This window comes from Dipodomys merriami, unplaced genomic scaffold (assembly GCF_024711535.1).
Source record: "Dipodomys merriami isolate MVZ:Mamm:240054 unplaced genomic scaffold, mDipMer1.0.p SCAF_59, whole genome shotgun sequence".
NCBI classification, from domain to species: Eukaryota; Metazoa; Chordata; class Mammalia; order Rodentia; family Heteromyidae; genus Dipodomys; species Dipodomys merriami.
The window spans coordinates 6,898,793-6,920,077 of NW_027206168.1; the positions used below are offsets into that span (position 1 = coordinate 6,898,793).

The following is a 21,285-nucleotide window of genomic DNA, read 5'->3' on the forward strand; positions in this document are numbered from 1 at the left end:
AAGGGGATGATAATGGGTAGATTCTGAACATGTGGTATTCATGGTTTTAGTGGCCTTCAGGTGGTAAGGCCTAGTTGCACTCTCAAGATAGAAATTGTGGCTAAAGATTTGTAACCAGTAACGAACAGGAAGTCATGATTGGGGACTGCCTCACATCACTCATGGGCATCTTGAGGAAATCTACAAGGAAGGTAGCCAGGACAGTAGGAAGGAGTATCAGGAAGAAATTCTGGCAGAGAAAAGAGAAAGAGCTTAAAGAGGGCCAGAGTTTGCAGAGCCTGAGGTTCAGTGAAGAGGCTTTGCTCTACAGGAGGTAACTGGGAAGTGATCCAATAGAGATAGTAGAATGGGATTGAAGGAAAAGCAAAACCACAGCATGAAGAGACCATTTCAAAATGTGGTTCACAGACAAAAGAATAGATATGGATGGACAATGAGTGAAAACAACTCTCTGTAGTATAATTTTTAAGTGTGTGTTCACAGGTTCCTTGTTTTTCTTTTTTTTTGGGGGTGGGGGTTCCAGTCGTGGGGCCTGACCTCTGGGCCTGGGCGCTGTCCCACAGCTCTTCAGCTCAAGGCTAGTGCTCTACCACTTGAGCCACAGCGCCACTTCTGGCTTTTTTTTTTGCTTATGTGGTGCTGAGGAATCGAACCCAGGGCCTTCATGCATGCAAGGCAAGCACTCTGCCACTGAGCCACCTTCCCAGCCCCCTTGTTTTTCTTTCTAGTCATCCCTGTACAATGTGTTGTTATTGCCTGTTTTTTTTTTACCTTGATAGCATACAATCTTCTGTGAAATATTTGTTTTGCTTAACAATGTTTTTGAGGTTCATTCATGTGTTGTCATTTATATCACAATAGTCTCTTTAGGACATACCATAATTATCTGTTTTATTTGGAGAGGTATATGGGTTGATTCTAGTTTAGAGGAATTAATTACAGACAGTGCTAATATTAGCATATTTCATAGTTTTTTGTTTTGATTTTTGTTGGTTGTGGGGCTTGAACTCTGGGCCTGGGCGCTGTTCCTCAGCTCTTCAACTCAAGGCTAGCATTCTACCATGTGAGCCACAGTGCCACTTCTGGTTTTCTGGTGGTTTATTGGAGATAAGAGTCTCACAGCCTTTCCTGCCTGGGCTGGCTTTGAACCATGATCCTCAGATCTCAGCCTCCTGAGTATCTAGGATTATAGGCCTGAGCCACTGATGCCCAGCTACTTCATAATTCTTTTTTTTTTTTTTTAAATGTTGTTTGTAGGGTCTGAACTCTGGGCCTGGGTGCTGTCCCTCAGCTCTTCAGCTGTACACTAGCGCTCTACCACTTGAGCCTCAGCCCCACTTCCGGCTTTTTCTGCTTATGTGGTGCTGAGGAATCTAACTGTGGGCCTTATGCATGCAAGGCAAGCACTCTACCACTGAGCCACCTTCCCAGCTCCAACTTCATAATTCTTATGTGCCAGAATTTCTCTCTGGAGGTTAGATGCCCCTTCAGAGAAAGACCAAAGAACAAAGATGACAAAGAGTCACAGAAGGATCATGAATAATTTTCAAGTAGGTTTTTAAAATAAAATACGAAAGTGGGAAAATCCCATCTTCTCTTCCAATATATAGGCACAATTTTTTTTTCAGGCACACAAAAAAATCAGACATAAATTGAATGGACGTTTCTAAAGTATTGGGCTCATTAGTATACATGTTCATCTTTAACAGACATCTCTAAGCATTTTCAGTGGTAGGAAGATTATAAGCTGCAAGTCTACTTCTTCCATTTACAAATTCTAAATTCTATAGTCATTTAGTCAATTCTCCTAACTTAAAATATTATTTTTTCTAAAAACATCTTCCTTATATAGAGATTCCACACAGTGGTCCAGTTTCAATCCTTTGTAAATTACGCTTTTACAAATTAAAGGTTGGGCTGGGAATGTGGCTTTGTAGTAGAGTGCTTGCCTAGCATCCATGAAGCCCGGGATTTGATTCCTCATTACCACATATATAGAAAAAAACAGAAATGGCACTGTGGCTCAAGTGGTAGAGTGCTAGCCATGAGCAAAAGAAGCTCTGGGACAGTGCCCAGGCCCTGAGTTCAAGCCCCAGGACTGGCAAAAATTAAAATTAAAAAAAAAAAAATGAAAGGTTTCGCCAGGTGCTAGATTACAGCTAATCAGATAGCTGAGATCCAAGCCAGTCTGGGCAGGAAAGAATATAAATTTTTTTTTTTATCTCCAGTTAACCACCTCTTCTCCCCCTACCCCCCAGAAAAGCCAGAAGTAGAGCTGTGGTTCAAGTAGTAGAGCAGTAGTAGCCTCAAGCAAAAAAAGCTGAGGGACAGCACTAAGGTCTTTAGCTCAGGCTCCAGAACTGGCACAAAAAGAACAAATAAAGGCTTCTGTTCTTTTTAGTGATATATTTTTACCATTTAAAACAATATGTAGCTCCTAGTTCATCAAATAGCTTGACATTGGTCTTTAGCCTGAAATTAGACATACTTTTCCAAAAATGAAGATCTAACATTTAGTGAGATCACTGCCCGCAGTCACACAGTATCAGTGATATCACTAGCAATTCTCTTTTTGTTGTTGTTATTGTTGTTTAAGCCTAGTAAAGAGGTCACATGACTGTAGCATAACAATTTTTGATGTTTGAATTTATATTTTCATTTTCAAATGAATTGCTAGAAAATGTGATTTTCCTATTGTTGTCCTTCAATGATGGATTATCTTTATTTTTTTCTATATTTTATTATCAATTTGTTGTACAGGGTAGTTTTATTTTGACATGTCCATATACTCATACAATGTAGGGACTGGGAAGGTGGCTCAGTGGTAGAGTGCTTGCCTTGTGTGCATGAGGCCCTGGGTTTGATTCTTCAGCACCACATAAGCAGAAAAAGCCAGAAGTGGTGCTGTGGCTCAAGCAGTAGAGCGCTAGTCTACAGCTGAAGAGCTGAGGGACAGCACCCAGGCCCAGAGTGCAGGCCCCACGACTGACAAAAACAAAACAAAACTCATGCAATGTACCTTGATCAGACTCACCTTCTTTTCAATTCTCCCTCAACCCTGCTATCGAGAGATTTGATTGAAGACTCAGGAGAAGGGCCCAGAGACAGAAGATTCATTACAAGAAAGAGATGAACAATGGGATGGGCTTCTTGGGGTGCAGAAGATGTCTTGTGGAGCAAAAAATCATTTGTAGGTTCTACAAAATTGCAGAGCAATAGGGAAGTTTTCCTAATGCCATTTTTCTTGGTTCACTTCTGGATTGAAAGCTCTTTCATAACTTTGCCCCATACATATAGTTTTTTGTTTTTGCTTTGCCAGTGACAGCTGCTTCTATAGAGATAGTTCCTGCCCAAGTTCTGGGAGCACCCTATTTGGTGTTTTTTGTTTTTGTTTTTGTTTTTCCGTGGGGCTTGAGCTCTGGGCTTGGACACTGTCCTTGTGCTCTTCAGCTCAAAGCGAGCACTCTACCACTTGAGCCACAGCACCACTTCCGGTTTTCTAGCAGTTTATTGGAGATAAGAGTCTCACGAACTTTCCAGCCCGGGCTGGCTTTGAACCGAGATCCTCAGATCTCAGCCTCCTGAATAGCTAGGATTACAGGCATGAGCCACCAGCGCCCGGCTTGGGAACACCCTATTTGGACATTTCCTGTTTGTCTGTTTCTTTGTAGTGTGAGCTGTTGATGCTCAGTGAGGCACCAGGGGAAGCTGGCTCTGTGCTCTTTTCTCTGTTCTGGTCTGTGCAAGGTAGTCTGCTCTCCTGGTGCTATCTGCAACTGAAGAGCACAGACTCTGGAGCCAAAGATCTTGCTGTGGACCTTATAGAAAAATGTGAGTATCAATACACAATCCATGAAAACAGATAGTTATAACTCATGCATCAAGTATGTATATAGCTTATTTCAGTTCAGATCTATAGTTATTTCTGCTTTTGATTTTGTTATTTGGAAGTTTTTGTTTTGTTGAAACAATATCTCACTTTGTAGCTGAGGCATGCCCTGAACTCATGATTCTCTTACCTCAGTCTCTCAAGTGCTGAAATTACAAGCCTGTGTCACCACCTTGTTCAGCTTATTTTTGTCTTTTTTTTGGTGCTATTTCTGGGTCTTGAACCTAGGGCCTGAGTGCTGTGGCTGAGCTTTATTGCCTAAGACTTGTTCTCTACTTGAGCCACAGCACTCAGCTCTTTTGCTGGTTAATTGGAGATGAGAGTCAAGTTGCATAGAACCCCAGTCCTCATATCTCAGCCTCCTGAGTAGCTAGGATTGCATGCATGAGCCACCAGTGCCTAGCCTTTTTTCTTTTTCAGGGGGAAGAGGGGGTTGCCAGTACTTGAACTTAGGGGCTAGGCATTTCCCTTAGCTTTTTTGCTCAAGATGAGTACTCTACCACTTGAGCCACAGTTCTACTTCTGGCTTTTTGCTTGTTAGCTAGAGATAGAGTCTCATGGACTTTCCTGCCTGGGCTGGCTTCAAACTTTGATCCTCAGATCTCAGCCTGCTGAGTAGCTAGGATTACAGTTATGAGCCATTAGCACTAGTGTTTTCATTTATAATTTGGTCATTCTACTGCCTAGTCATTGTCTTTGCAATCATACAGCACTCTTAAGTGATATTATTGAATGTCAGGGGAATCTGCCATCTCTGTTAATTGTTACCCTTAAAAGAAAGTCTTGAGCTTTTAAAATCTATGAATTTTATAAGTCACTGAAAATATTGATACTTGTTTCCTGTAAATGGACAGAAAATTGTATGAAATCCAACAGATGGTGGGAAATTGACTATTTATTTCTGCCAAATTTGGTCAGCAATTGTGACAAAATGCTTAGAGTTCTGGATCAGGCCACTTAGGCCTTGGCCTTAGATCAGAACCCTTAATTCATGGACCCATTGTAAACTAAAGGAAAGGGAAGATTAAGAGCTGACTCATTTGGTCATTTTTTCTTATTTTTCCCTTTTCCTTCCCCCCCTCCCTTTTCTTTTCCCCTTTTCCTTTTCCCTTCCCCTCTCCTTTCTCTTTCACTCCTTCACAGTACTGGTATTTGAATTCAGGGCTTTATGCTTGCTAAGCAGGTATAACTCAGCCACACCCCCTTTTTATTTAACTTATTTTTCAAATATTACATTTATGTCTGGGCCAGCTTGGACTGCAGTTTTCCTATTTGTATTTCCCAGATATCTGGAGCTACAAATATATAATCATATGTTCAGATTTTTATGGTTGAAATGAGGCTCTCAAGATGAGTTCTCTCAAACTTCTTGTCTAGGCTGACCTTAAACTGCAGTCCTCCCAAGTAGCTAGGACTACAGGCAGCACCACTTCTTTTAGATAAGTTTTCACTGTGTAGCCCATGTTGGCCTTGAACTTGCTGTCCTCCAGGCTGCCCTTGAATTCTCATTTCTTCCTTAGCCTTCTGAGAGCTGGGATCACAGACATAACTTAGAGTGATATCTCCACTTCATTGAAAAGCAACAAAGTCAAAAAAAATCACCTTAAACTTAACTATCTGTCATACCAACTACTGAAATTTTCACTGCTTTTCCCTTTCAGAGGAAATTAGATTGACATTGTTTATTTGAATGATGCTTAATGGTCTTGTGATCTGCTGTTCCCTTCTCCCTGCTTTGGTAGTCAGCTTCTATAGCCCTCCCTAGCTTTGCCCTCGGTAATAATGTAGTAAATGATGTTCTTACCATATAAAACATTAACTACTTTATGTTTTGATAGATGTGGGACAGTTTCTGGCAAGCATGAGAGTGATTTTGGAATCCCTTTTGTCACAGTATAGTGGAAAAACCATAGTAGAAAAACTGTGTAATTCAGTGTTTTCCATGGCAGCTCGTCAACTGGTAAGGAGAAGTGGCTATTTGCAATAAGCAAGGAGGGGACTGGTGGAAATACCAGCATGTGCAGTGAATACTGAGTACTTCCTTCATCTTCCTTTAGGTCATCTATCTCCTAGATTTCTGTTCTTTGGACATTTCACACTGTACTCTCTTGAGAGAGTTCAGTACCTTGACAGAGCTGTTGAAGAAGCTCTGCAATGACCCTGAAGGAGGACTGAGCAAGGTAACTTCAGTTGGCCCTGAACCCGTATTGCTTCCTCTCTTCAGAGAGATATAACTCTACCCAATAAAACATATTGGACTACAGCTGTATACAAATAAATTGCCTCTAGAAGCTTTATTGGCATTTTTGCCAACAAGGATAGTAAATGGCCCTGAACCCGTATTGCTTCCTCTCTTCAGAGAGATATGACTCTACCCAATAAAACATATTGGACTACAGCTGTATACAAATAAATTGCCTCTAGAAGCTTTATTGGCATTTTTGCCAACAAGGATAGTAAATGTCATCTTGATTTGTCATTAGCATTAGAAAGGAGGCAGAAAAGCAGTATAATTTATCTAATCATTTTAGAGTATATTAAGTTACATAAAATCTATGTAAATAAAGTCTGAAAGATTTGTCTAGCCAGGTGCTTGTAGCTCATACCTGTAATACTAACTACTCAGGAGTTGAGATCTGAAGATCTCAATTTGAAGCCAGTGCAGGCAGGAAAGCCTGTGAGACTCTTATCTCCAAATAACCAGTTGGAGGGAGGGGGACAGATGAGGAAGGGTAGGCTCTAGCTGTGGATCAAGTGGTGGAATGCTAGTCTTGAATGAAAAAGCTCAGGGACAGCACCAAGACCCTGAGTTCAAGCCCCATGACAGGCACACACACACAAAAAATGAAGTCTAAAAGAGAAAATGTACATGAAAAGACAAATAAGAAGATTTAGTATTTAAAAGAATTATCTCCCATACTTAATTTTTATTATATAACATTTGTTCATAGTCTTTAACTGCCTGATGGTAGTAGAAAGGGCATATACATTTGGCAGATCTTTTTTTATTTTCTTATTCTGTATTTTAGTGTAAGACTGGAACTCAAACTTAGTACCTGTTGCTTTGGCTCATTGGGTAGTGCTCTACCAACCAACTAAATCATGCCTCCAACCCTGATTTTTTTTGTTGGTTGTGGGGCTTAAACTGAGCCTGGGCTCTGTCCCTGAGCTCTTCAGCTCAAAGCCAGTGCTTACTTGAGCCACAGCATCCAATCCTAATCTTTTTTTTGGCACTATTGGGGCTTGAACTCTGGGCCTGGGCACTATCCTTCAGCTCCTTTTGCTCAAGACTAGCATTCTACCACTTGAGCCACTTCTGGCTTTTAATTAGAGATAAGACTTTTCTGACAAAGCTGACTTCAAACTGCAATCCTCAGATCTCAGCCTCCTGGGTAACTAGGATTAGAATCATGAGCTCTTGGTGCCCACTTCCCTTTTTTTTTTAAGAGGGAAAAAAAAAGTGGTCTTAGACTTGCCAAGGTCCTAAATAAAAATGTGAGCTCTTTAAACTTTTAATTCAGTGTTTTTCTCCAGTGGAATTCATACCAGTAGTTATTTTTAAAAATTGTTCTGTCACTGCTAAAAGATAAAAGCATGAGTCCCTAAAGTATAATCCTAATGCACTTCTGCTAAGTGATAGATGTCTATTGATCTCTGTGTAGACAGGAAAATCAGATTAGCTTGTGTAAAATTTCATCAGGACTGTCAAAGCCTGTGATCTACAGCACTGATAGTCTATTGTGACAGTTGGTTGTGTAGTAATATCTGGAATTTTCTCTTACTCATTTATCTGCCTAGCTGGATGTTGAGACCTGGCAGCAGGAACAGCCTGTGGTACTACATACATGGACCAAGGAATCTGCCCATAACTATGAAAATAACTGCCATGAAGTATCTGTCTTTGTTAGCCCAGGGGCAACCTATTTTGAAGTGGAATTTGATGAGAGGTGTGAAACTGAAAAGCGGTAAGACTCACATGTTTTTTTCTTCCAAGCAATAGTGGATCAAAAACAAGAGAAAGAATATAATAGAGATTATGCCTTCACAGGTATGATTATCTGGAATTTACAGACTCTAGAGGTGGGAAGACACGCTATGACACAAAAGTTGGTACTTATAAGTGGCCTAAGGTGAGTCATATTCCCAAAACAAGTATTTCTGTAGCAATTCTTGTCCTTTTTCCAACTTTAGAGCAATAAAAGTATGGTGTTTGGAAAAAGAAGGACTAGCTAGGCTCTGGTGGCTCAAGTTCATAATGTTCAAAATCCTATAGCAGGTTGATATCTCAGGAATAAGGTTTGAAGCTAGCCTAGGTAGACAAATCTAAGAGAGCCCTATCTCAACCAGCAAAAAGCCAGAGTGGAGGCATGGTTTGAATGGTAGAGTGACAGCCATGAGCAAAATAACTGAAAAAGACTCAAAGCTCTAAGTACAACCCTTAATACTGGCACATTTCTAGAATGTAACCACACCCATATTTCTAACAGTTGCTTTGATAGTCTACTTGTAGAGAGGAACAGTTGCAGTAGAGATTATGTAGCCCACAAAAGCTAAAAATTTAACTATCTGGCTCTTCATAGGAAATTTGCTAATACCCAGTGTTGTCCAGAGTAAATTAAAGAGCTGTTAATCTGAGTTCAGAAGGGCCAGTGGATCCAAGAGAAAGACTTAAACCGAGGTGAAAGATAGGAGCCCCAGCTGACAGATATGCTTAATCTCTGGGCGGGAGCCTGCTTCAGACTGTTTACTTCTGTCTCCTGGGAGCCTGCTTCAGACTGTTTACTTCTGTCTCCTATCTAGCGTCTTGGTGGAGAACAAAGAACTGAGCCAATGATCACTGGCTAAGCAGCAGATAGTCACTTGAGTTTTAGGAAGCTGAGCAGCAGTTTTCTACTAATTCTGCTTTCTAAAGTAGTTGTGAGCTTTGTGTTTTAGTATCATCTGTGTACATTTCTCCCTTAATAATTTCAAACTTGTAGAAACGGAGACGGCTTTTAAGATTTTGTTGAGTCATAAAGAACATGTTTACTGCTGAGTTGTTGCCTCCTTCCATCTTGTTGACCACATGACTTTTGTTTGTCTCTAGAAAGTGACCTTTAAGGATGGTCCTCGGCTTCAGTTCCTCTTTCATTCTGACAGCAGTAATAATGAGTGGGGCTACAAATTCACTGTCACTGCCTACGGCCTGCCTGATGTTGCCGTGTCTTGGGGGTTAGACTTGCAACTCCTTGTCTCTCGACTAATGGGCCGCCTTGCCTCCCAGTGTATGGCACTCAAGTCTGTGCATCGTAAGTTCACAGTCTTGTCCCTTCCTTTCTCATTACAACTGTGTTGAAGAGCAACGTAGGAACTCTCTCTCATAGGTTGTCTCCACATCACGATAGAGCAAGGTATTAATAATGTTTCTTTTTAGTTTTCTTTAAACCAAATCAAAACAGTTTGCCCACTGGGCACCATTGGGAAGTCTCTTGACTCAGGCTTTGGCCCTATCACAAAGTATGTTGTGGATGCCCTCTATCTATGGAGGACAATTGGGAAATTGCTTTTTTTTAGCAGCAGCATAGTCATTTTTAGAGATTTAAGTATACTCCAACTATAAGGTAGAAATATAGTCATTTAATTGTTGTTTAAGTGAAATTTATATGAACATAAATAGGTATGTGAATATATATATTATCCTAAAATACATTAATCAACTTCTTATCATTTGTTCCAAGGGATATATTCGTAAAATAAATCTTTTTGGAGTATTTTATATCTATATAATTTTTTTAACATTTTTCTGATTGTAAAAATAAATATCATTCATCCTAAATGGTCACTTTCTAGATACAAACGAAAGTTATGTGGTTAAAGGGTTATGAGGAAGGTTATGAGGCATCTCAGTAGTAATCATGCTCTTGGTAACTAAAAACATCTCTATTAAAAAGTGACTTTGGCGGGTGCCAGTGGCTCACGCCTGTAATCCTAGCTACTCAGGAGGCTGAGATCTGAGGATCGCAGTTCAAAGCAAGAAAACCCGTGAAACTCTTATCTCCAGTAAACCACCAAAAAACCAAAGTGGCACTGTGGCTCAAGTGGTATAGCATTAACCTTGAGCTGAAGAGCCGAGGGACAGTGCTCAGGCCCAGAGTTCAAGCCCCATGACCACCACCAACAACAACAAAAAAAAGTGACTTAGGCTGGTCACAGGTGGCTCATACCTTAATCCTAGCTACTCAAGATTGAGTAGCTAAGGATTGAGGTTCAAAGCTAGCCTGGGCATGAAAGTCTATGAGACTTATCTCTAATGAAGCACTCAAAAAAGGCAATTGTAGAGCTGTGGTTCAAGTGGTAGAATGCTAGACTTGAGCAAAAAAGCCCAGGGACAATGCCCAAGTCCTGAGTTTAAGCCTTAGGACCAGCAAAAACACAAAAACATGACATTGGAGTATTGGATGCATGACTCAAGTGTTAGATGCCAGCCAGTGGATAAAAGTGTTAGATACCAAGTTCAAGTTCCAATTTTGGACCAAAAAAAAAAAAAAAAAGTGACATTGGCTGGTACCAGTGACCCATACCTATAACCCTAGCTACTCAGGAGGTTGAGATATGAGAATCATGATTTGAAGACATCTTGGATAGAGCAATCCAAGAGAATCTTTATTTCTAATTAACCAGCAAAAATCCAAGAATGGGGGCTACGAAGATGGCTCAGTGGTAGAGAGCTAGCCTTGAGCTGAAGAGCTGAGGGACAGGCTCAGGCCCAGAGGTCAGGCCCCACGATCTACCAAAAAAAAAAAACACAAAAAAACAGGGCCCATACTAGTAGCTGGCACCTGAGGATCAATGTTTGAAGCCAGCTCAGGAAGAAAAGACCATAAGACTCTTATCTCCCATTGACCAATGAAAAGCTAGAAGTAGGATGTGGCCCAAGTGGTAGAGTGCAGGCAGGCCCCAGTGTACACCAGCATGGCTCAAGAGATAGAGCATCAGTTGTGAGTGAGAAAGCCAAACAAGAGTTAGAGAACCTGAGTTCAAGCCCCAATATCATAAAAAATAGTAACTAATTAAGATAAAAGCAGAGAAAATCCAAAAGAAAAGCAAAATCATCTTTAATCTTAATAGTCAAAGATAACTATTGACATTTTATTGATTTCTACCTGTACTTTATTTTCAGAATATTCAGAATAATTATTTGTTTATATAAAATGAAGTTTAAAAATTGTGATATTTTCCCATAATTCCTAAATAGCTTTCTGGTAGGCCTCAGAACTGAAACCTTCAGTTTCAGTTTAATAAACCAGAAATTGTAGCTGAAGTCCGACAAGACAGTAGCATTTCAGGTTAAGGTTAATCTTTAATGTATATTTATGATATGTCACAATTCCATTATGAAAAATGTGAATAAATTTTCTCCAAGTCTTAAACAATCAGTTTCTTTCAAAGAATTTCAAGGGAATGAGCTAAAAATAGAACTCTCATAAGCCACTTTCTCTTCAGAGTTAGGCAGTAACCTGGCAGTACCACAGGCAAAAATGGCTTCAGTACTGAACTCACCATTGTGGAAACCTGTCTTCAGGCATCAGATTTGTCCAGGGTTGGAATTAGAAGCAAGCTGGCCCACTCACCTACATCAGAATGAGAAGGAGGTATTTATTTGTCTGTCAACTGTCTGGGTGAAAGTTGTTTATTAATACTTATTATTTTAAGTTGTAAATATTAGTGTTATCACCTCCTTTAAGCTGCTAGCTACTGTGTTAACTCAAGGGGCTAATGTTCCATGGGTGCTCAAAAGTATGTAATGAATGGCTCTTCCGTGAAAAATAATTTTCTTGCAGTAAACATCTCTTAATGGTGTCATCAAGTATGCAAATGCCTACTGAGCCACACTTTAATAATTTGTGTCATCTCTTTTGGTCTCCATTTAGCTGTAGTAGGTGTGTAATATTTTAGAAACAAAACAAGGTAGCTCTTTGTTTCTACTTCTTATCCTTCTTTTTTCTTACTCTGCTATTTGATCTTCCTTTCTCTTCTTTTTCTTCTCTCCTCCCAAGTATTCTGTGGTTAATTGATAAATACAACAATTCTTCCTCTATTAGTCTCTATTACCTCTGTGGTGAATCTAATTCCTCCAGACTTTCTTCTTTTGGTCCTATGACAGTCCACATGCTTTTCTTACATCTCACTATTCTGTCTGCCTTCTTTACTAACTTATTCCTCCTTCTCTAAAGCGTAGGCTTTATTCAGGCATCTTTCCCTTTCTCACAGTCCAAGACTTTGTCCTCTCTTCTCTCTTTTCTGTCCCATTTGTGGGAATAATTCTAAAATATTAGTTACCAGCTCTGGTTCTCCCAGGGCCTGGTATCTATCTTCCCATTAAGTGTTTCCATTTCAATCATTCTGATTCCCATTAATTCCAAAGGGTAAAAACATAATGTCTTCTCAGCTCATTTCGGTCCTGGTCATTGTTTGCCCAGACCTGTCCTTCAGTCACTGCTCTCTATCTATCCTGCGTCCCTGTGCTGCTTGTGCCCTTCCTTTCTAGTCAACTGCAAGCCCTTCTTTGTCCCTTCCTCCTCAACTTTACTCTTCATTTCTGCTTTCCTCCATCTTTATCTAGACTTCCATCTTGTGCTTGCATTATTACATTGGTACTCCCAAGTCTTTTTTGTTTTTTTTTTGTTTGTTTTTGTTTTGTTTTTTTAAATCACTACATTATCTTGTCATTACACTGCCAAGCTCAATTAATGGCTCCCCATTGCCCACAGGGTGAAGTCTAATCTCCTCAATGTGACAGTCAAGGCTCTCTGCAGTCTCCTTTCACCTTACCTATCTGATTCTAGTTCACATCACTCCCCAACTGAGACATCAGGCCAGGTCAGTCTCCCTGCTGACTCTTAACTCTGCTAGTAGTTGTGTTTCTTAGGGTCACAACTACTCATCCTCCAGGATATAGCCCTTAGCCCTGTCCTCCAGGAGGCTTTTCTTGATTACTTTAACCTGCCTGGAATTTTCTCCTTTGAATTCTTAGCACTGGGTATCCCCTCTAGGCATTTGGCACCAGCCAATATTTTGTTTTATGGTACTGCTAGTTTTAATGTTCTTGTTTTATTTATATACCTTTTTAAAAACCCATATGTTTGTCTGTTCTCTCTAAAATAGAACAAGCACTATATTTTATGCTTCCATTTTGACTTAGTAGGTACTCAGCAGATTTTTTTTTTTAATGACTATGTTAAACGTGATTTTTTTTTTTCCTGTTCCCAGGTTAAGAAAATCCCTGACGATCCCTGCCGGCGTTTTCTCCTTGATTTTGCCCAGTCAGAGCCTGCTCAGAACTTCTGTGGGCCAAATTCAGAACTGTTCAAAGGATTCATACAGGCATGTAGAAAACAGGCCCCAAAGACAGATATAGTTGCTGGTTCCACTATTGATCAAGCTGTGAACGCCACCTTTGCTGCTCTGGTGTATCGCACTCCAGATTTATATGAGAAGCTGCAAAAATATGGTAACTTATATTACAGGGAATATGTTTGATCTGAGGACTAATTGCTAAGGTTTAAGAAGGCCTAACTTAAATGAAGATTTTAAAAAAATGAACAGATTCCTATACCTTCTTCTTGTTAGTTGTACTTGGTGGTGAAGAGATTGAGGACCAATTGATGGTTAGCAGATTGTAGTGTACAGCAAATAGCCTTGACTTTAAGAATTAGCAAATGCTTTATCCTTATCCAGAATTCTCATGGGAAACTGCTAAGTAGTTGAATTGAAAGAAAAATTAATGTGGGTTGTAATGCAACCTCAGAAACTCCACGTTGTTCAGCTGTTGGTTAACCAAAAAACCTTTCTGCACTTTGATATTGTCCTCTGTAAAATTAAGTTAATATTGATTACCCCTAAAAATCTAAGAAATTCTGATTAGAACCTACAATGTTATTGAATGTGCTAATAACATGTAGAAGGAAGAAGATGAAGGTATTAACTCTTACCTTTGGACTTGCAGCTTCTTTATGGCATATCCCACTAGGCTTCCTTTGGGTTAGCCTAGTTCTCACTACTTTCTTTCCTTGTGTTCCCCAGGGTAGCATCTTTGTGAAATGAATACACACACGCATGTGCACACACACACATGCACACCCACATCCACACACACACACACGTGCGTGTGCGTGGATGTGGGTATGCATGTGTGTGTGTGGTGTGTGGATGTGGGTGTGCATGTGTGTGTGTGTGTAACCTGCAGCTGGTAGAACGTACAAAAAAAGAAAATGTCTCCCTGTATACTCATGTACATTCAAGGGAAAAGCATTTCAAGCCCTATCTAAAGATAAGGTATGGATTTTCAGAGCACTTTTGCAGGACATGTTCTTTCCAGTGCAGAAGAAATAAGCAAGAATAAATGCCTTTTTAGAGTAGGTGGTTGTTGCTCTTGTTCCTGTTAAAATTGCCTTTATGGTTCTATAATCTATACCACTCCTTTAATCTCATATTGCAGGTTATATTTCCTAGTTGTAAAATATCTTGGTGACTACTTCTTAATTCTTATCTCCTTTAAAAAATGTACTCAAGGGCTGGAGTATAGCTCAGTGGCAAAGTGTTTATCTGGCAAGTGGACATCCTGTATTTGATCCCCAGTACCAAAAAAAAGAAAAGAAAAGAAAAGGAAAAAGCCACACAAAACTACATTGAGACATGAGTAGAAACAAATGTCATGTGGAAAAGTATATCTCCCCTAAACTCTGTGGAGTATATCTCCCTTGAGCCATAATACCCCTTCAGGCCTTTTCTGAATAGTTTATTAGATATAGACTTTTCCATCTGGGCTGCCTTCAAACAGTGATCCTCAGTTCTCAGCCTCCTAAATAGCTAAGAATATAGGCTTGAGCCACTAGCACTTGGCTTCCACATGGTTTTTTTTTGTTGTTGTTTTTGTTTTTGTTTTTCTTTTTTTTCTTTTTTTTTTTTTTTTGTCGGTCGTGGGGCTTGAACTCTGGGCCTGGGCGTTGTCCCTTAGCTCTTCAGCTCAAGGCGAGCGCTCTACCACTTGAGCTACAGCGCCACTTCCGGTTTTCTGGTGGTTTTATTGGAGATAGGAGTCTCACGGTCTCTCCTGCCCGGGCTGGCTTTGAACCGCGATCCTCAGATCTCAGCCTCCTGAGTAGCTAGGATTACAGGCGTGAGCCACCAGCGCCCGGCTTGTTTTTGTTTTTCTTAAATCATGAGACTGACTGGAATTGGCAGAGTGTTGCTTGGGCTCTAAGATTCAGCTTTTTTTTTTTTTTTGGTCAGTGATGGGGCCTGAACTCTGGGCCTGGGCGCTGTCCCTCAGCTCTTCAGCTCAAAGCTAGCATTCTACCACTTGAGCCACAGCGCCACTTCCTCCACATAGTTTTTTGAGGGAAAATAAAAATGTGTGTGTATAAACGTATATAGTAATTAAGTTATAGTAAGAAAGCTGGATTGTCTTTTTCATCAGAAATATGAAAAACTTGTAGATTAAAAGTTGAAAACATTTGACTTTCACTGTGGGGGGAAAATTCAAACACATATGTGTTTGCAATAGAGAAGCACACGATCAGAAATGGAAACTGGGCAGGGCACTGGTGGCTCAGGCCTATACTCCTAGCTACTCAGGAGGCTGAGCTCTGAGGATCACAGTTCAAAGCCAGCCCAGGCAGGAAAGTCCGTGAGACTCTTACTACCAATAAACAAATCAGAAAAACAGAAGTAGTGCTGTGGCTCAAGTGGTAAGAGCGCTAGCCTTGAACTGAATAGCTGAGGGACAGCACCCAGGCCCAGAGTTCAAGTCCCACAACCGACCAAAAAAGAAAAGAAAAAGAAATGGAAACTAGCCCAGCACCAGAGGCTCATACCTATAATCCTAGTACTCAGGAGGCTAGATCTGAGGATCTCAGTTTGATGTCAGCCCTGACAGAAAAGTCCATGGGACTCTTATCTCCAATTAATTACCAAAAAAAACCAGAAGTAGGGCTGTAATTAAGTGGTAGGCCTTAAGCATATAAGCTGAAAGACAGTGCTCAGACCCTTAAGTTCAAGCCCCAGGACTGGTACAAAAAGAAAAGAAAACCAGTAGCTGATGCTTATAATCCTAGCTATTTAGGAGGCTGAGATCTGAGGATTGCAGTTTGAAGCCAGCCTAGACAGAAAAAATCTTGAGACTCATCTCCAGTTAGCCAACCCCACTGCCCACTCCCCTCTAAAAAAAAAAAAAAAATCAGATCTAGAGTTGTGGTTCAAGTGGTAGAACGACATCTGTGAGCAAAGAGACAAGCTAGAGAGTTATGGCCAGAGTTCAAGCCACAGTACTGACACAAAAAGAAATAGGAACTAGAAATATCCTAGATAAATACTTGTCCTTTTTTTTTTTTTTTTAAACTTCAGTGTTGGGGATTGAAACCAGGACTTTGCAAGCTGGGCAAGCACTGTGCCACTGAGCTACATCCTCAACCCCTTTGTTGTTTGAAAGGCATATATTTTATCTCTGCTCTGTGAATGCCTTTACAATACAGATACTGCATCAAAGAACTACTCACAAGTTCTTTTTTTTTTTTTTAAATCAGTTGTGGGGCTTGAACTCTGGTTTTAGGCGCTGTTCTTACGCTCTTCAGCTCAAGACAAACATTCTACCACTTGAGCCACAGCACCACTCCTGGCTTTTTCTGTTTGTGTGGTACTGAGGAATCAAACCAGTGCTTCATGTATGCTAGGCAAGTACTCTACCACTAAGCCACATTCCTAGCCTCAGCTTATCTTTCTTGTATTATATGGAAAGAATTCTCTTTCTTCCAGTTTTTAAAACTATGTTCATTATTTGCCTTTGAATGCTCAACCATAAGTGTTAGTATATACCAGTAGTCTGCTTATAATGATTTTACTAGTCTCTAAAACAGTCCAGTTTTCTATCACATCTCTCTTACTTCTGAGTCTTTGTGAATATCCATACTTCTACTCACTGTTAGTCCTGCTACTAACTCTTATTTAATGAGTTACTAGAAAGCACATGTCTATCATCATAAATTTATGTTTTGGTATACAGGTGACTATTTCAATATAACTAGTTGACTTTGCAATTGTTTGTATGTCATTTTAGTTTAAAATTTTTTTTCAAAAGGAAGTTCTTAGATGAGGCTGGGAAGATGGTTTAGTGGTAGAGTGCTTGCCTTGTATGCATGAGGCCCTGGGTTCGAGTCCTCAGCCCCACATAAGCAGAAAAAGCTGGAAGTGGCACTGTGGCTAAAGTGGTAGAGCACTAGCCTTGAGCTAAAGAGCTCAGGGACAGTGCCCAGGCCCAGAGTTCAGGCCCCATAACTGACAAAAAAAAAGAAAGTTCTTAGAGGCCAACATAAAAAATTCAAAATGCCAGTGTTAAGTGAACAATAAATAGCTTTCTGATTTAAACCACTGCAGTCAAATTTTTGTTAATTCACTAAATGATGCCCAACTCAGATTTCCTAACTTGCATATCAGTGTCGATACAAACTTTTTTTGGGGGGGGTCCGGTCGTGGGGCCTGAACTCTGGGCCTCGGCGCTGTCCCTCAGCTCTTCAGCTCAAGGCTAGCACTCTACCACTTGAGCCACAGCGCCACTTCCGGCTTTTTTCTTTTTTGCTTATGTGGTGCTAAGGAATCGAACCCAGGGCCTTGAGCATACAAGGCAAGCGCTCTACCACTGAGCCACCTTCCCAGCCCCTCATACAAACTTTTTATGTAGCTTTCTAGACATAGAGTTGGTATTCTGTGTTAGTCAACTTTCTGTTGTTATGACAGAATATATAACAGACTGGGTGATTTATAAAGAATACTAGTTTATTTTGGCTCATAGGGTCAGAGGCTAGAAGGTCTATGACAATGATGTTAGCATCTGTTCAGCTCTCAGGTTTCAGAGGTTTCACTGCATGGTCAGCTGATCTATTGCTTTTAGATCTAGGCAAGGCAGAAACATCATGGAGGAAGAACATAAAGTACAGGAAACCTACTTGCTTCTTGGTGGCTAGGAAGCAAGAGAGGTGTTTTTCAACTAGAGAATAAGCTGCATGAGGGAAGGGATGGTGTCTTTTTCTCAGTGTTTTATTCCCATTGGTATAGTGTCTGGCATGAGATGTTTTACAACTAGAGTGTAAGCTGCATAAGCAGGGATGATGCCTTTTTTATTTCCAATGCATGATATAAAGCCTGACATATCTAGACTTTCAGACAATATTTAATGTTTTATAAATTGATGCAACAGAGAACTTCATCTGTTATAAATTATTATATTTTGGTTTTTGAGTGAAGAGAAAAGGCTTCATTTAAAAAAGACTTCATAAGTCTTTTTTTTTTTGGCCAGTCCTGGGGCTTGAACTCAGGGCCTGGACCCTGTCCCTGAGCTTCTTTTGCTCAAGGCTAGCGCTCTACCACTTGAGCCACAGCCCAACTTCTGGCTTTTTCTGTTTATGTGGTACTGAGGAATTGAACCCAGGGCTTCATGCATGCTAAGCAAGCACTCTACCACTGTCATATTCCCAGCCCTTCTTAAGATTTTCTTACAAAACTTATTTTGGGCTGAGAATGATAGCTCAAGCCTCTAATCCTAGCTACTTGGCTGATCCAGGCAAAAAATGTTCTCAAGACTCAACCAGTGACTGGGTGCCTGTCATTCCAGCAAAATGGAGAAGCACAAATAGGAGGATTGGTCCAGGATGGCCCAGATAGAAAGCAAACCCTATCACAAAAATAACCCATGCAAAAAGGGCTAGTATAGTAGCTCAGGTGGTAGAGAGCCTGCCTAGCAAGCATGGGGCTCAAAGTTTAAACCCCAGTGCTCCCATAAATATATTTTGGGGGGATAACTAGTTATAAAAATACACTCATTCAAGTAGAAACAAAGAAAAGCTTAAAATAATTGTCAACTTTATTCTCCCCATGTGAAGAGCACCTCTCAACATTTTTCTAAATACTCAACTAGCCTTTTATCTAGATGTATTCATATATATAATCTATCACGTTACATATTACATATATTATAAATTATTTTACTGTTTTACTTTTGTCAGTCATGGGGCTTGAACTCAGGGCCTGGGCGCTGTCTCTGAGTGAATTCAAGGCTGGTTCTCTACCACTTTGAGCCACAGTGCCACTTCCACTTTTCTGGTGGTTAATTGGAGATAAAAGTCTCACAGGGCTGGACACCAATGGCTCATACTTGTAATCCCAGTTACTCAGGAGGCTGAGATCTCAGGATTGCAGTTCATAGCCAGCCCAGGCAGGAAAGTCCCTGAGACTCTTTATCTCCAATAAATCACCAGAAAACCAAAGTGGCGCTGTGGCTAAAGTGGTAGAGTGCTTAGCCTTAAGTTGAAGAGCTCAGGGACAGCATTCAGGCCCAGAGTTGAAGCCCTATGACTGACCAAAAAAAAAAAAAAAAAAAAAAGTCTGACAGGACTTTCCTGTCCAGTCTGGCTTTGAACCATAATCCTCAGATTTCAGCTGCCTGAAATAGCTAGGATTACGTGTGAGCCACTGGTGCCACTTTTAGAGTGAGGTGGGGTTTTTTGTTTTGTTTTTTGTTTTTTGCCCATCTTGGTGCTTGAACTCAGGACCTGGGTGCTGTCCTGAGCTTCTGCTCAAGGCTAGCACTCTGCCACTTAAGTTACAGCTCCACTTCTAGCCTTTTCTGAGTATTTTATTGGAGATGAGAGTCTAATGGACTTTCCTACCCAGGCTGGCTTCTAACTGTGATCCTCAGATCTCAACCTACTGAGTTGCTAGGATTACAGACATGAGCCACAGGTGCCTGGCTGAGATAATTTTGTTTATACTGTTTCAAAACTTTTTTTTTTTATTTAACACATACCATGAATTATTTTCTATTTTAAAATTTAATTTTAGCATTAAAATTACTTTTAGTATTTTTATATTTAAATTTAAGATTTTATCCACTTTAAATAGTAATTCCATTTTAGAAAGTATTTATTTGAACCAGGTTAGTCTGAAGTAACGTAGGGAACCCAAATTATGTATTTGTGACTTAGTGATTTTCCCCCAAGGCTTTTACAAACATCCTTATCTGTGTGTCAGGAAAACTTTTCTGTATTTCAGGAGATTCAAAGAATATTTTGTGTGCAATGCTGCATTAGTGAATTGAATTAACTGAATGTAACTTCTTCTCTCCTTTCCCTAGTAAATAGCGGGGGCAAGATAGCCCTGAGTGAAGAGTTTGCACAGGTGTATTCCCTGGCAGATGGTATTCGAATATGGATGGTAAGATTTTCCTTCTCATGTGATTTTCATATAATTTAGGTTTTCCCACTATGATGTTAGAAACTTTTTTCCCAAGAGTATTATTTTATGATTTTTTTTTTTTCCATTCCTGAGGCTTGAACTCAGGGCCTGGGCATTGTCCCTGAGCTTCTTTTGCTCAAGGGTAGCACTCTACCACTTTAGCCACAGCACCATTTCCAGCTTTTTCTGTTTATGTGGTACTGATGAATCGAACCCAGGGCTTTGTGCATGCTAGGCAAGCACTCTACCACTAAGCCACATTCCCAGCCATACAAATTTTTAAAAAAACTAAATTTCAGTGTAATGAATAGGCGTAAAGTAATTTAGAACCCTTGAAATCATAAATTAGTGAGTGTTAAAAATGTTCAGAGTAAGCTGGGCGCTGGTGGCTCACGCCTGTAATCCTAGCTACTCAGGAGGCTGAGATCTGAGGATCGCGGTTCAAAGCCAGCCCGGGCAGGAGAGACCATGAGACTCCTATCTCCAATAAACCACCAGAAAACCGGAAGTGGCGCTGTAGCTCAAGTGGTAGAGCACTCGCCTTGAGCTGAAGAGCTGAGGGACAGCGCCCAGGCCCAGAGTTCAAGCCCCACGGCCGACAAAAAAAAAAAAAAATGTTCAGAGTAAACATTAAAGGGGTTTAATTAAACCCCTTTCATTTCTTTCAATAAACCCAAAGTAATGCCACTGTGGGAAATTCCTCATACCTGGAAGAAAAGAATTGCCTTAGATACTGGCAGCCGTTGATAGTTTCAGTAAGGTAAAAGATCTGTGACATATTTTAAAAATAACTGCAGCATTGGTTGTGACAGTCCAACCTGGAAGAACTAAATGTCTATTGGTAGGGAAAAGAAAAGAATTGTAGCCCGGCGCCGGTGGCTCACACCTGTAATCCTAGCTACTCAGGAGGCTGATATCTGAGGATTGTGGTTCAAAGCCAGCCCGGGCAGGAAAGTCTGTGAAACTTTTATCTCCAATAAACCACCAGAAAACTGGAAGTGGCCTGTAGCTCAAGTGGTAGAGCACTCGCCTTGAGCTGAAGAGCTGAGGGACAGTGCTCAGGCCTAGAGTTCAAGCCCCATGACCAACAACAACAAAAAAAAGTAAAGGAATTGTATATTAATATATGATAT

The 21,285-nt window shown here is 40.4% G+C and overlaps 1 protein-coding gene across 1 annotated transcript in view; it reads left to right on the forward strand.

The window, feature by feature from the left end:
• Zzef1 (zinc finger ZZ-type and EF-hand domain containing 1) overlaps positions 1-21,285 on the forward strand; it is a 155,668-nt gene that overhangs the window by 70,843 nt on the left and 63,540 nt on the right. The window contains exons 19-27 of the mRNA XM_070001745.1: positions 3,672-3,831; positions 5,728-5,849; positions 5,947-6,069; positions 7,688-7,854; positions 7,938-8,019; positions 8,976-9,177; positions 11,372-11,520; positions 13,139-13,379; positions 20,052-20,131. Of these exons, the coding sequence (XP_069857846.1) occupies positions 3,672-3,831; positions 5,728-5,849; positions 5,947-6,069; positions 7,688-7,854; positions 7,938-8,019; positions 8,976-9,177; positions 11,372-11,520; positions 13,139-13,379; positions 20,052-20,131 (1,326 nt within the window). The remainder of the gene's footprint in view (positions 1-3,671; positions 3,832-5,727; positions 5,850-5,946; positions 6,070-7,687; positions 7,855-7,937; positions 8,020-8,975; positions 9,178-11,371; positions 11,521-13,138; positions 13,380-20,051; positions 20,132-21,285) is intronic.